At 42.9% G+C, this 14,110-nt stretch overlaps 1 protein-coding gene across 1 annotated transcript in view; it reads right to left on the bottom strand.

The window, feature by feature from the left end:
• Positions 1–9,302: 9,302 nt before the first annotated feature.
• agbl4 (AGBL carboxypeptidase 4) overlaps positions 9,303–14,110 on the bottom strand; it is a 109,472-nt gene continuing 104,664 nt past the window's right edge. Inside the window, exon 4 of the mRNA XM_029429625.1 lies at positions 9,303–9,404. Coding sequence (XP_029285485.1) covers positions 9,303–9,404 — 102 coding nt within the window. The remainder of the gene's footprint in view (positions 9,405–14,110) is intronic.

The following is a 14,110-nucleotide window of genomic DNA, read 5'->3' on the forward strand; positions in this document are numbered from 1 at the left end:
ACCACCGTCCAGCCAGACACAGACCCCCACCTGCAGCAACACACACACTAGTCAAGGACAAGCAAGGTCACAGATCTCCAAACCCTCCACAGAATCCTTCCTGCAGCTTACTGTACACTTGGGGGGGGGTTAAGATTGATTCAGAGCTTAATACAAAGTGTTGGTTCAGCTGCTGCGTCTGAGAAAGCACCTCAAAACCCAGCAGTCGTCGTATTCCTTGTTTTTTTATGCCATTACGCGCTGCTCTTTTATTACTCTTGTTTTAATTTCTGTTGAAAGAGCTGCGAGTCTCCAAAGCACAATAAAATCTGTTTATGCCACAGAGCTCCCCCCCCCCCCCCCCTTGTACCTTCATTCTATTTCATGTTTTTATTCATATCCAAATCTGTTTTTCATCTTAGCGAGCAAAATCTAAACGCAAATGCAAACACATTTTGTTATCTGTTTAAGCTAGAATAATGCTGACCCGAACCTGTTTAAATCTGTGGCGTCTCCTCTGCCGTCCACATGAAGGATGCCAGCTGATGGGACAACAGGAGACACAGAGTCTCTCTCTGTCACTGCCTGAGACACATTTAGTTCAGTGGAGGAAAACAGTCAGGATGGATCTGGTAATCAGGAGTTGTATGGCCTGAGACACACAGCCTGACTGTCCACAAAAAATGGACTGTTGCCATCTTGTTTTTTGGAGCCAGAAGTGACACAAGAGGTGCAACACCAAAATGTTGAAATTATATTTCACAGTGAAAGAGTTAAAGTTGTAAGACAAAAAAACGGAGCCTACAACACCTTGGTAGCGACCTGTCAATCACAGGTAGCCCCGGCCTAAAGCATACGCTGCTTTATTTCTTATTTCATAATTTACTAAATGAACATCGTGCTGTATTGAAGAAGACTTGAAACTACAGATTGGGAACATTAACTCATCAGGAAAGTGAGAAGTCGGGTCATTTTCTCATAGACTTCTATACATTCAGACATATTTCTGCAACCAGAGGAGTCGCCCCCTGCTGGCGATAAGAAAGAATGCAGGTTTAAAGCACTTGTGCTTCATTAATACCCACAAATCTATTATTTTCTTCTAGGGCGGACGACCACACTCTGCTTGGGACAAATATTTCTCAATCTAAAAAATCTGATATGACTTTTAAAATGTGCACAGCTGGAAACATTAGCACATTAGCACTGGACATTAACTGACTGTTGACTGTGGAAATCTGTATCATTCCTTAGTCTCCAATAGAGGTCAGTACAAAGTCACACACACACACACACACACACACACACACACACACACACACACACACACACACACACACACACACACACACACACACACACACACAGGACAGCAGGGTGGCGTAATAAATAGAACATTTCCTGAGTTTAGGACTCGGGACTGAAGCGTCTGCTGTGTCCAAGTTTCCTGGAGAACCACCAAGGCTGCAGTTCTGTAGCTGAACCTGACGGCTGATCCGCCAGTGGAAGCAGGGCAATTAAAATGTCTCTATGGAAATCAATAATGTATAATATTTGCATTTATACATGCATTCCTCTACATACACACATCTGTTGGGTGCTCCACACGTAGATCTGACATGATGCATGGACGTGGAAGAGTCTGTTAACGACCTTGACCATAGCGGCCAGTATGTCTTCGCGACGTACCTGCACAGAATATTATCACATGAACCATTTAGCAGAGTGGCAGGTTATCATATTAACAATTCATCTTGGCGCTAAAGATACTGTAATATTTAGCATTCTATCCTATAGGCTGCGAAGCAAAGAGGATGCAATAGGTTGTGAATAACAGTGGCTGTTTAGAGAGACGATGTCCTGTGCCACACACACACACACACACACACACACACACACACACACACACACACACACACACACACACACACACAGTGTCCAAAGACTCAATCCACCAGCCATAACACAGAGACAGAGTGGCATCAACCTCTATTATCTAGTCCCTATGCTGCTAACACAAAAGGCTCCCTGGAACAAAAATCCAATCAGTCCTCTCTAGGAGGATTTGCTCCACAGCAGTGCTCAGCAACACTGGTGGCTCTGCTGGTGACAAAGAAATAATCTCAGAGCCCACAGCCTGTTCACAGCCTGTTTACCGCCTTCGTCACATCGCCCTTTTAGAAAGAGGACAGACCGAGTCTACGCTCCTCTGTTGTCATTTACTGTCCTCTGAGTTTAGCTCTCTCTCTCTCTCTCTCTCTCTCTCTCTCTCTCTCTCTCTCTCTCGTTTTCTGCATGCAAAAACATGAAACACACGGTTAACTGTGTGTACAGTGCATGAAATTACGGTATATGCGACACAGAAAACATTTACTCTAAGCGTTAGTAATATAGGCTTGACAATAAAAGAACCTTCAGGCATACAGAGACCGGTTTTAATAATTGTTAAAGGACAAATACTTTCAAAATATAAACAATAGTGTGCCGCCCCTTCCTTCTGGATTCCTATCTCTCCCAGTCCTCTATTCTTCGTCTGCTAAATTATCCCACTTGTTCTCAATTCATTAGCATGCTGCTGCTTATTTAGCTACGCTGCTGAGAAGCCTTCAACAAAATCAACTGGAAAATACTGGATATGAAGCGGGCAGCGCTGCTCTCCCTCCCATCCTTCATCTCCTGCTTTCTTTGTTTTATGTGTGTTTTTTTAAACCACATCAGAAAAGAAGCATATTCCTGATAATAAAGAGCAGGGAGATAAAATATGCAAATTCACAGAGCAAGGATATAATTAGGGCATTAATAGGAAGTGTTGTTTTCACAGCTGCTCATTTACACAAAAGCCTGATAGGATTTGTCTTTTTTTTTTATAAATAATGTTCTCTTCTTCCCTCCCTTTACTCCCTCAAGGTGCAAAGTCTTGTGCTCCATTAAAACAAATCTCTGCAGCACTCAAGCCAGAAAGTCAGTCAACCAGGCAGCGATGGAGCCACCCAGAGATTTCTATCAGCTCAGGTATGTACCACAGGCCTGTGTAGCAAGCAGGAGGCTGCAGGAAGAATGTGCAGGAGTAGCTCACAGTAAGGACAGAGCGAGAGCTCCAAAAGCTTTCTGTTTGTTGTCTGCAGACAGTCTGCTGCCACTGGCTGTTTTATTCTCAACAATTAAAGGAGGCATGTTGCAGCGTAACCAAACGAAGAAGGAAATTGAGTTTAAACACTTTTCTCTCCTTCAAAAGGAGGGATAATTAACATTTCAGAGAAACACAGTGAGCATGGCTAAAGATTGGTGCACACACACACACACACACACACTCACACACACACACACACACACACACACACACACACACACACACACACACACACACACACACACAGAACTGCAGCTACTTTGTTGGCTGGATCTTTGTTGATGAACTCTAAGATGTGTGCGGTTTGAGAAAGACGGGAGTCAATGAGGATGAAATGAGAGCTTAATGAATTAGCGTAGGTTTGAGCGCGACTCAAAGACGGGATGGGACCGGCAGATAGAGAGCAGATCGGCGGATGAAAGTCCGTACAGTTATATAAAAAAAGAAACGAGGAGTTAACGTTCTGACAAAGTCAAATAGTGATCGTGCCGCCACAAAGAGTTGAGATATTCTCTCTTTTCGGGAGGGAAACTCTCACTTATGTGACAGAACTCCAAAAATTCATCATATTCAAAACAACAGCACAACAAAGACATAAACACATGATATATATCTCGTTTGGATGGCTGCCCAGAGACTTTCATCTGAAGAAATGGAAGCTATTAAATGGCGGAGAGAGAAGGCCGGGCTGGTGCGTCGTGTAAATGAGATGACCTCACGTTCACACTGCAGAGTAATTCCCACGTTCTCTGACACGTGTGATGCACGTCCTGGTGGCTCATGGGAGTCTCAAACTTCCTGCACGTTTTACTTCAGTTTGTGAGCTCGCCTTGTTTTAGATCAGAATAAGTTTGGTAGGCAGACAACACGCTTGTTGCTGATGGCTGAGCTTTCTGCAATAACAGCCAAACCAATTTCCACGGCTCCCTATTTTCCTAATGCTGTGTTTGTTTTATTAACTGTTGCAGCTCCTGGCAATTTGAGCAAAGCCCGAGTGCATCCTGGTTCTTTCACCTGCTGTGGTGAAACAGATCTGAGATTTTCATTTAGCTATTTAAGCATATTTAAAGAAGATAAAGTAGTACTTTAACCTCCAGATCACGGCTGTTTATCTGGATTTGTAGCCGGTAAACACATTTTGTGCTCAGTGAGGGATTTCTGCAGATTCGTTCAAATTAATTAGACTTCTTTTATCACTGATAATTAGGTGTATCAGCTCCTGTGGCGTGTAAAATAAATGCACGTTTGATAAAGCAAATTACTGCACCAACCTCCACCGAAAATGAACTTGCATTTCCGGCTGTGCTGCTGCTTCGTACTTTGATGGCAGGAAGTGATGTTGTAAAAGATGTGCACGCAGCCATTTCTCCAAAATATGCATTTAAATCTGACTTCGGCAACATGAGCTGCTGCTTTCCCTGTTTCCGTGTTTGTTTTCTTTTCTTTCTCAACATATGCCCTGCTCAGGGAGTTTCCATGGAAACAATAAGGCTGGTTGTGACCATCAGCTCTTTACTTAATAACTGCGTTCCTATGATGCGTATACTCATGCCACTCATTACATTTCCATACTATAACTATGTAGCATCAAAGAGTCAGACGCAGCACTGTGAGTGTGAGCAGCTGGCTGTGCACAATGTGACCTCTGACCTCAACGGTGGTTCTGTCTAGAGAGAGCGAAGCAGGAAGCACAAAAGAATATCTGTAGAAAGAGAGAGAGAGGCGCTAATAAAGAGCATTCTGCACAGAAACAGCAGGGAAATGGAGACACAAAGAGAGAAGTGATCGAGTGAAGGAGGAGAAAAGTGAGAGGAGAGATCTGAGAACTGCCTATTATCTCCACACTGCTTCATTGCTTTAGACACACACACACACACACACACACACACACACACACACGCACACACCCATCCTCTCAAATCTGCCCAGATCTCATGAATATAATTGACCTTTTTTCCCCACTGTAATACTGAGAGCGTATAAAGGGAGGAAGGAGAAACTAAAGAAACTAAACAGAGGCAAGCAGAGTTAATTTAGAACAACACATTATTGAGTGCTGACTGCAGATATGGAAAAGGACAATCTAATCGATAAACCAAAGGAATGACAATGGCCTCTCGAATCAATGTCTACACCCCATTTTCTCACTGTGGGAAGACAAAGCCTCCCATGCAGGTGTTTTTGTTGTTTTGTTTTGTGCTGCCTGCACCTGTGTGTGTGTGTGTGTGTGTGTGTGTGTGTGTGTGTGTGTGTGTGTGTGTGTAGTGTGTGTGTGTGTACGTGGCTGCTGCTGCTGCTGCTGTGGTGGAACAGTTGCCAGGACTAATCATTATTTAGTTGTGACGGGGCTGGAAAGGTCAGCAGTCTGAAATGTCAGGCTGTGTTCAACAGGAGCCAGATGCAGCCGTGCGCTGCTCAAGTGTCCAATTAAAGAAGGCCGAGTGAGGTTTGAGTGGGTCCGTGTGTGGGAGTGACTGTGCCAAATGTGAAAAGACAGACTAAAGGGATATAGCGTGTGTGTTTTTTGTTCTTCGCCGCGTGTGTGTATATCAGAGCTATATGTGGAAAATACTCAATTACATTTGTATGAACACATGTGGAAGTGTGAGTCATTCTTCAGAGGAGCTAATGAAGGCCATCAGAGGCGGGGGCCAAGAGAGCAGCAGGAGCAGAATCTTTATCAAATCTCTTTCCCCCCTCACACACACAGCACGTTGTAAAGACACTTGAGCCTATTAGTTTGTCCACACCCTGCGATTCCTCCTGCTGAAGAGGAGACGGAGAGAGGTGACTGGAGGATGGAGGAAGGAGGGAATAAAAGAACACAAAGAGGGCAGAAACAAAGGCACCGTGATCATATAAGATCGCTAATAAATAAGAGAGGATAACGAGAGGCGCTAAGTCAAACGAACGGAGGAAGAAGGGAGAGGATGACAAGGAGAAAGGGAGCGGAAAACTCCTTTAATCTGCAGGGAGAAGGAGAAGGTGTCCCGCCTGTGTTTCCCTATCGGAGTCATTCATCTGCAAGCTTCACCTGCTCTTCATACAGCCATCATAATAACCTTCAGCGTGTTCAGCGTGTGTGTGTGTGTGTGTGTGCCAGCTCACCTACTGTGAATAGTAATAAGCAGCCGATAAAATATGTCCGCCGAGTTAAGAATATAATAGACTTCCCTTCAAGGCCATACGTAACAACAGCCTGAATAATGACCTGCAATAATTTACACAGCACACTGAGCTGCACACCGGTCAGAGGAAGAAACCTTTCAGGGAGAAATAATTGAAAGCTATTTCAGTGGATGTAGATCCCCTCCCTGAGACCGGACCCCGGAGGAGAGCAGCTCCACTGGAATATAATGTAAGATCATCCAAAGAGAAGCAGGAAGTTACATTTCAAACTGTATTAAGATTCATTCTCATGTAATCTGTTTCATAATATAAGAACAGGTTATTAACTTATTAGACAAGCTGTGCATTTGGAGATATTATAATATTTATTGATCAAAAGGCCATAAATAACTATTATATACCCAATATTCCCTGTCAGTAGTAATGACACAAAGTAAGTGAAGTATAAACACATTCTTTGTAATATATTTTGTATTTTGAATATAATAAATACAATTATGAAAGAATATTAATATGTGTTTAAAGAACCCATTGATGATGTACGTCTAAATGTTCAGCGTTTCATTGGCTACACGATACGCCAGTCACCAGGAGACTCTGCTGCTGCTGGCTCCGTCTGTAAACAAGAGAAGAGGGCTGGCACCTCCTTATGAAGGTGACACTCATTGGCTCTTGATGGCTGTAGATAACGCATGGAAGCTCCGATTGGCTCAAATGAAGTGTCAATCCAAAGGTCAGAGTTCGGCATCCGTCTTAGAAGCGTCTAAAGAGCGCTGAACGCGAGATATATTTTCTATATTTACTATTCTTCATCTGTGAAAAAGAAAACAACAAAAGAAGAGCGAGCTCCAAACGAAGGCGAGAGTCGGGGCTTACAGGAGGACGCACCCTGCAGTCGTCCTGGAAATCATTAACTACCATTTAAATGATGTGTGTGGATATGAAACAGAGCAGGATTCCAAAACTCAGTGGCCGATTTGATTCCACAGACGTTGATTCGGTGGATAACTTGTAATACACTCACCAAAGTTTCCCTTCAGTGTCCAGTTTCAGTGTCAGAAGCAAAGAGAATTCACTCAAACAGCTCTGGAGTGATGTCAGGAGAAGTGCTAGACAAGAGTCCGTTCTGACTAAATCACATATGACAGCCCATCTGGAGTTTACCAACCTGGGAGCGTCAGGAACAATACCTTCTGCTCTATTGAGACAAACAACAAGTAAACCAGGGAGCAGAGAAGTGTCCTGAATACGATCAGATGTCCACGTCTGTGAAACGGACACGTTTAGAAGGTCACATTTCCACCATCAAAGCCCCCAAAATACATCCTTGTAACACTTGTTCTTTGTGACGGTTCTTTCCTTTGAGTTGTTGTATAAACGCGTATTTGTTAGCGTCTCATTCTGTTTAATAATCTAACATTTTTCTCTCACCTCTGTGCAACCCTGAAGGCCGGGGGGAGTCTTACCTCTGCACGGGGGCTCGGCAGCAGCTGCAACACAAACCTGCTGAATGAAGCCGCTCTCATAAGCATTGTTCTAATCTAAGCATATTAGATCATGCAGATACTTTAGACATAAGGGTCTCTGTACACTCCTCGCCGTCCCCCATCTGTTTCTCCTTCCCAGTTTTCTTTTCCAATTTCTCCTCTCTTTCCATCTCAGCGGATCCCCTCGCTCTCGCAGCTGCCTGATTTCTAACTTTGTGACGTGTTGCCACATCCAGTCAAAGCACCGTGCGCAGGTCTGACCACATAAACGACACACGCAGACGAGATGAAGTCGTCTAACAAAGCAGTACACGCACGACGTACGCGTATAAAGATAAAACACTATACTGGGGTTTTTAACTGAAAGGCTCATATGTGCAACTGCATGTCAAATGTTTCCTTTCACACACACACACACACACACACACACACACACACACACACACACACACACACACACACACACACACACACACACACACACACACACACTGAGGAAACTGTAATACAAATGTGTATTACGGATGCTGCTTCAGTGGTGCATGATTGTTTCACGCAGGAAGGATCACATTTTGTAAATGGAAACATTTTAGCAGAGCACATAAAGAAATCTGTTGAGTTTTTTGTAAATATTGTTTACACCTGTCTTGCACCTGTCTGTCAATACATGATAGGGAATTGTTTCAATAGTGCACACGAGAGACTTATAAATGTGTATTCATGTCACTTTAAGTGAGTGTTTCTGGAGAGCTTGCCTCGTTGTGTTCATGAAAGTATTTCAGATGTTATATCGGAGGAGCATTCTGTGTGTGTGTGTGTGTGTGTGTGTGTGTGTGTGTGTGTGTGTGTGTGAAAGCATCTTGTAAACACAAAGCAAGTCAACTGTGTTAATACAAAGCATCCCATTGATCAACCTTTAAGCCCATACAAACTAACAAAGAAAGAAAAGGAGGCGCACACCTATAGACACACACACATACATAAACTCCTCCCACACCTGCGCTGCAACCCTGACATCGAGATGTTACCTGGAGGAGCATGTGTGTAATGTCTGATTGAGCCCACGTGGGAATGGAACCGCACTTATTCAGTCTGCAAACAGGTGTCACACAAAGACTGGCACATAATACGATTATAAAGAGACATAATCCAATCAGAGCAACACAAACACATTCACTGGTTTGGATGTCTTCATCAACATGCTTTAATAAGCAGTGATGTTAGCACACATGTAATCCACCCCAGGAGAAGAGCTGAGTATCTTTATAAGAAGTGTTGTTAGACTTGCTGTTAGATTGTTATCTGACCTGTTGACTAATCTCTCAATAATCCGGAAATTAATACAAAATCTTCCCACATGCACATGGAGCATACGCTTGGACATGTTTGCACAAAGTTATCTGCGCTATTCCCTCCCTGTGCAGTCGTGTGTGTGTGTGTGTGTGTGTGTGTGTGTGTGTGTGTGTGTGTGTAGGAGAGCAGCTTGTAACCCTTTTAGCATCTAGGTACTGGGTGTCTAATCCATACCGTGCAACATGAAATACATGGACACTGATGCATCACGGAGCAGCTTTACATCAGTGGTGTTGAGGTACAGAGGTGGACTGTGATGTGAAGTCATAAGATCTCAGGGACTCACCAGTGTTGGTTATAGTCAACAGGTCCAGGCGCCGTTGTTGCTGGAAGAGAAAAGAGAAGGAAAGTTACACGAATGTCATGAAATGAGGCTGTTAATCATTCTCACATATGATATGTGGCTTTAGTTTGCTCAGTAGTGCTGTAGCTGTAGCTTGAAATCTTTTCTAGAAGTTCATTTCTTTGTCATTTGGAGATGTACGGTGCTGTGACTCGTATCGTTTAGCAATTATATATTCCATACATAGTTTGAGATACTTCTTCCAAATAAAACTGAACTTCTGTTAAAGTCTCGCTGTAGTCCAATGAGAAGAATTCAGGAGCTTGCACAACTATACTTTCAAAGTGCTTTCCCCGACACTCTGCGTTAGCGTGTGCGCATGTGCACGTGTGACCTTATGGAGTGTGTTGGGAAGAGTGTGCAATTTTACACTTGATGTCTCCAGCAGCCGAGAAGGAGTCTAGAGGAGGCGCTAGCTGGATGCCCCTCTCTTTAACCTGCGTGCTCCCACACACCCACACACACACACACACACACACACTTACAAGACACACACACACTTGACGGTTGAGCACTGTAGTAATCAACACCTAAGCCTTCCTCATCTACCAGTCCCTCAGGAAAGAAGATCTTCACATCCTAGGAAAGGATGAAGGGTCTGTGTGTGTGTGTGTGTGTGTGTGTGTGTGTGTGTGTGTGTGTGTGTGTGTGTGTGTGTGTGTGTGTGTGAGAGACGCACAGTATGGGTAGGTCACAGTCAAAGCCAGCTTTTAGGAGCAGACTTCATTAATATTCAAGCACCCTGCTAACCAGTTGCTGAGAGGGATAAGCAAAGAGACTCTCACTCAGAGTCCTTCTTCGCTCACACACAGTGCTGCCTGGAGGGGGACGCTCCGATAGGCTACTAAACACTTCTTTTAGTATTTAGCAGATGTTCTAACTCAGAGTGACTTATAATATACAATATGAGTGGAAAGGGGTCCACTGGGTGCAACGCTGGAATAACTTCACATATAATTCAGCAGCAGTGTAAAAGTAAAGAAGGCTCGTACTGAAACAATAATCTTAGAGGTAAGAAGGAACATATCTTAGGTTATAGGTTATGTTAGTGTGTTGTCAGCTGAATTTGAGTTCCTCCTGCATATGAAGTTGTAATATATATATATATATAGTGCAAAACATAAAATGTTATTATTACGTATATAATGTAAATGTAATTATTCCATTTTATATTATGCACTTTATTTTTTTTAAATAAAATACCCTGCAGACTAATATTACACAACGTTTTATTCTTTCTGTGCGGCCCGATACCCAATGATCCATTATTACTAATTATATTAATTACACCTGATTTAACAGCAACAAAAAATAAATGATTGACATGTTAATGCATGTACAATCATTCTTTATGTGTAATTTTAGTATAATAAATGCATTAAAACATCTTGAATACAGACTGTAACGTGAGCAAAGAATACAAATAAAAGCTGACACAGACTGAATGCAGTTAAGTATTGCAAGATTGCATGATGAGAAAGATGCGGTGGCCATAAGACATAACGCAGAGAGGCTGGTGTGTGAGGCCTTCTGGAGAGTCTAAAGGGCTAATGATGCTTCTGCTGTGAGCGAGGGAAGGTCAATCCAGCGTGAGGGGAGCCAGGAAGGAAATGAGATGCTTCCTTAGCAGGAAGATGCTCCAGTGAGTAAAAGATGTACAGCAGCACAGTATGAGCTGTAAGGTTACCTGTACAGATAAGGCCTGGAAGTGCATTGTGTGCGGTGGAGGAGGTGTGGATGATGAGGCGGGTGACCATGTCAGCAGTAGAGGTCACTGTGACAACATGAGACACCGAGCAACAAGAGAGCAAGCTGAGTTCATGCAGTCAACACACACACACACACACACACACACACACACACACACACACACACACACACACACACACACACACACTCACACTCTGCTACCACCTGTGGAGACCGCTGACTCTCTACAGTCAGTCAGATATGGAGCCGCAGCAGGAATCAATAACATCAGAGGAACATTTACACCTCTAGTTCTTCTCACGGCTGCTGTGATGCAGCCTTGTTTGGAACAACAACACTTGGCCACTATCACTTCTACTACAGCAGAAAATACTACAGCACATATGTTTGTTTACAGTACACATCAGTGCATGTGCATTCACAGTTCTTCAGCAGATCCTGCTCTGCCTGCACAACAGCAACAGCTAATACATAGAAAACTTCTTTTTAAACCTTTTTTTTTTATGTTTTCATGTCTTGTCTCTTGTGAAGGATACTTTACACTACATAGGTAAATACATAAGGTAAGTACATACTAAATATCAGTAAATAATATATATATATATATATATATATATATATATATATATATATATATATATGAAGGATATATAAAATGGAAGAGGTTGATTAAATGATCCCTTGGATTGTGCAGCACCCTCTACTGGCTCTGCAGTAGGGTGACTACTAAAGCATCATCTGAACATTATTTATATGTATGAATGGCCGCATAATAAAAGACACACACACACACACACACACACACACACACACACACACACACACACACGTGCACACACACACACACACACACACACACACACACACGTGCACACAACATGCCGAGGAACTTCTAAACCTGATGGCATTTTCAAATCTATTTCCAAAATCCTTACAATTCATATTTATATACACACACACACACACACACACACACACACACACACACACACACACACACACACTGATGCGTGTGCACAATATGTAACCAGCAGATGAAAAGCGTGAGCACCGATCAGCCTGCCAGTACTAACACACAGATAATGAATCTCTGGGAGAGAATCACAACACACTACCACTGCTCTCTCTTCCTGCTGCTTTTGTTAGTCCTTAACATGGATAAGGTGCTTAGTGTTCCTTAGGAGGGAGACACACACACACACACACACACACACACACACACGCACACACACACACACACACACACACACACACACACACACACACACACACACACACACAAAGAGAGAGGGGGGGGGAAATGTAATTCTTTCGGTAATTCTGACACCGAAAGAATTACATTAGCAAAAGCATTTCAAGGCAGAAAATAGGATTGAATTAATCTTTATCAAACACAGCCAAGAGCTGAGGGATCACCCCCCCAGTTGAGCCTCTGAGCGTCTGGCCTCTGTCGTCTCACCATGATGACGAAACACACACTGTAAAAGATTGAACCAACAACACAAGTATTTATTATTGACACAGTGTCAGTATCTGTTGGTATTTGAATGCCACACACTAATACTTGTTTTCATGGCTGAAAGCTTAGCAGGTACTAATTGGATTGACCCGATGCGGTAGGCCACACTTGTATAGAATTCCGAGAAGGTTAAATCATTATTTCTTAAAACCTGTCTGGCTCAGGTACACAGATGTTTACCGCAGGTGAGTTTAGACTGGAACCTGCCAGTTGAAGTGTTATTAGGTCAGAAAACAAGGAAGCAGTTGGGAGCCAGAGGTGACGGACACTCCAGCTGTCACGGTCGTCTAGCCAGCCAGCCAGCGTGGACTCTGGGGCCTCTGTGGCCGGCAGCACAGTAAACAATAATGAAACAGACCAAAGGCACCAAATAACTGCAACGTTATATGAGAACATAATTTAGTTTTATTCTTCTGCGCATGTAACCGGGCCGAGAAGCCTGCTTCTATTCTTGGAGGTTTTACGAGTGCAGATCTTAATAAAGTTCGATCTTTTCCTCCATAAGTGGATTTTTTGCAAAGACTTCAAACCTAAAAGACAAAAAGACAAACTGCTCAGTTTCTACATTAATGTCTTTATCAGATTATCTTGTTATTCGTTTCTTTGAGTCTTGAATATTATTAAAATGAACATCTAACTTCTAGACTTCTAACATGAGTCTGACGACCCCCCCCCCCCCCCTATAGAAATCTATAATGTTCTAATCAGTATTAATATGTTCATTAGCAGAACCAATCAGCAGAGAGCAAACTGTGCCACCATCCTAATCTGGGTGGGGAGGGGAGAAGAAGGAGTGGGGGTCAAATAGAGTGACAGCAATGGAAAAGCCATTAATGTACTAAAGCCCTACTTTATGACTAAATTAAATATTCATGCACAATCTACCCAAAACCCATTTGCCAACATTTTCTCCAGAATTTACTTTTCATATTTGCTGATTGTTATCGCAGAGAAAAGAGAGCGTGAGGAGGAAGAAGAGGCAGAGGAGCCGTCGGGGAGGGGAGGGCGGAGCGACTCAAATCCCAGCCATCATTTTGTAGCTCATTTCAAATTAATTTAAAGCCAATATGGCGAAATTACACAGCCACCATCCAACCAGGCGCACAGGTTTCATTTGTTATAAGAAGTAATTTGATTAGCTGGGTCGGGACGGGTTATTTCGCGTCAATACAATATATTATCATTAATATGATTAATATATTATAATTTACAAAATGAACATCATGCCGTGTAGAAGAAGACTTCAAACTAGAGAGACATCAACGCATTAGGAAAATATTTACTGAGGTAATAAATACAGTGAGATTTTCTCATAGACTTCTATATATTTCAACTACTTTTTTGCAACCGCTGGAGTCGCCCCCTGCTGGTTATTAGAGATAATGCAGGTTTAAGGCTCTTCCCTTTTCAGCCCGAGAGGTTGCCGCTTGGTAAGTCCAATGTTTACCCTTCTTTCAGCA

Source organism: Cottoperca gobio, chromosome 4, assembly GCF_900634415.1.
Source record: "Cottoperca gobio chromosome 4, fCotGob3.1, whole genome shotgun sequence".
Lineage (NCBI taxonomy): Eukaryota > Metazoa > Chordata > Actinopteri > Perciformes > Bovichtidae > Cottoperca > Cottoperca gobio.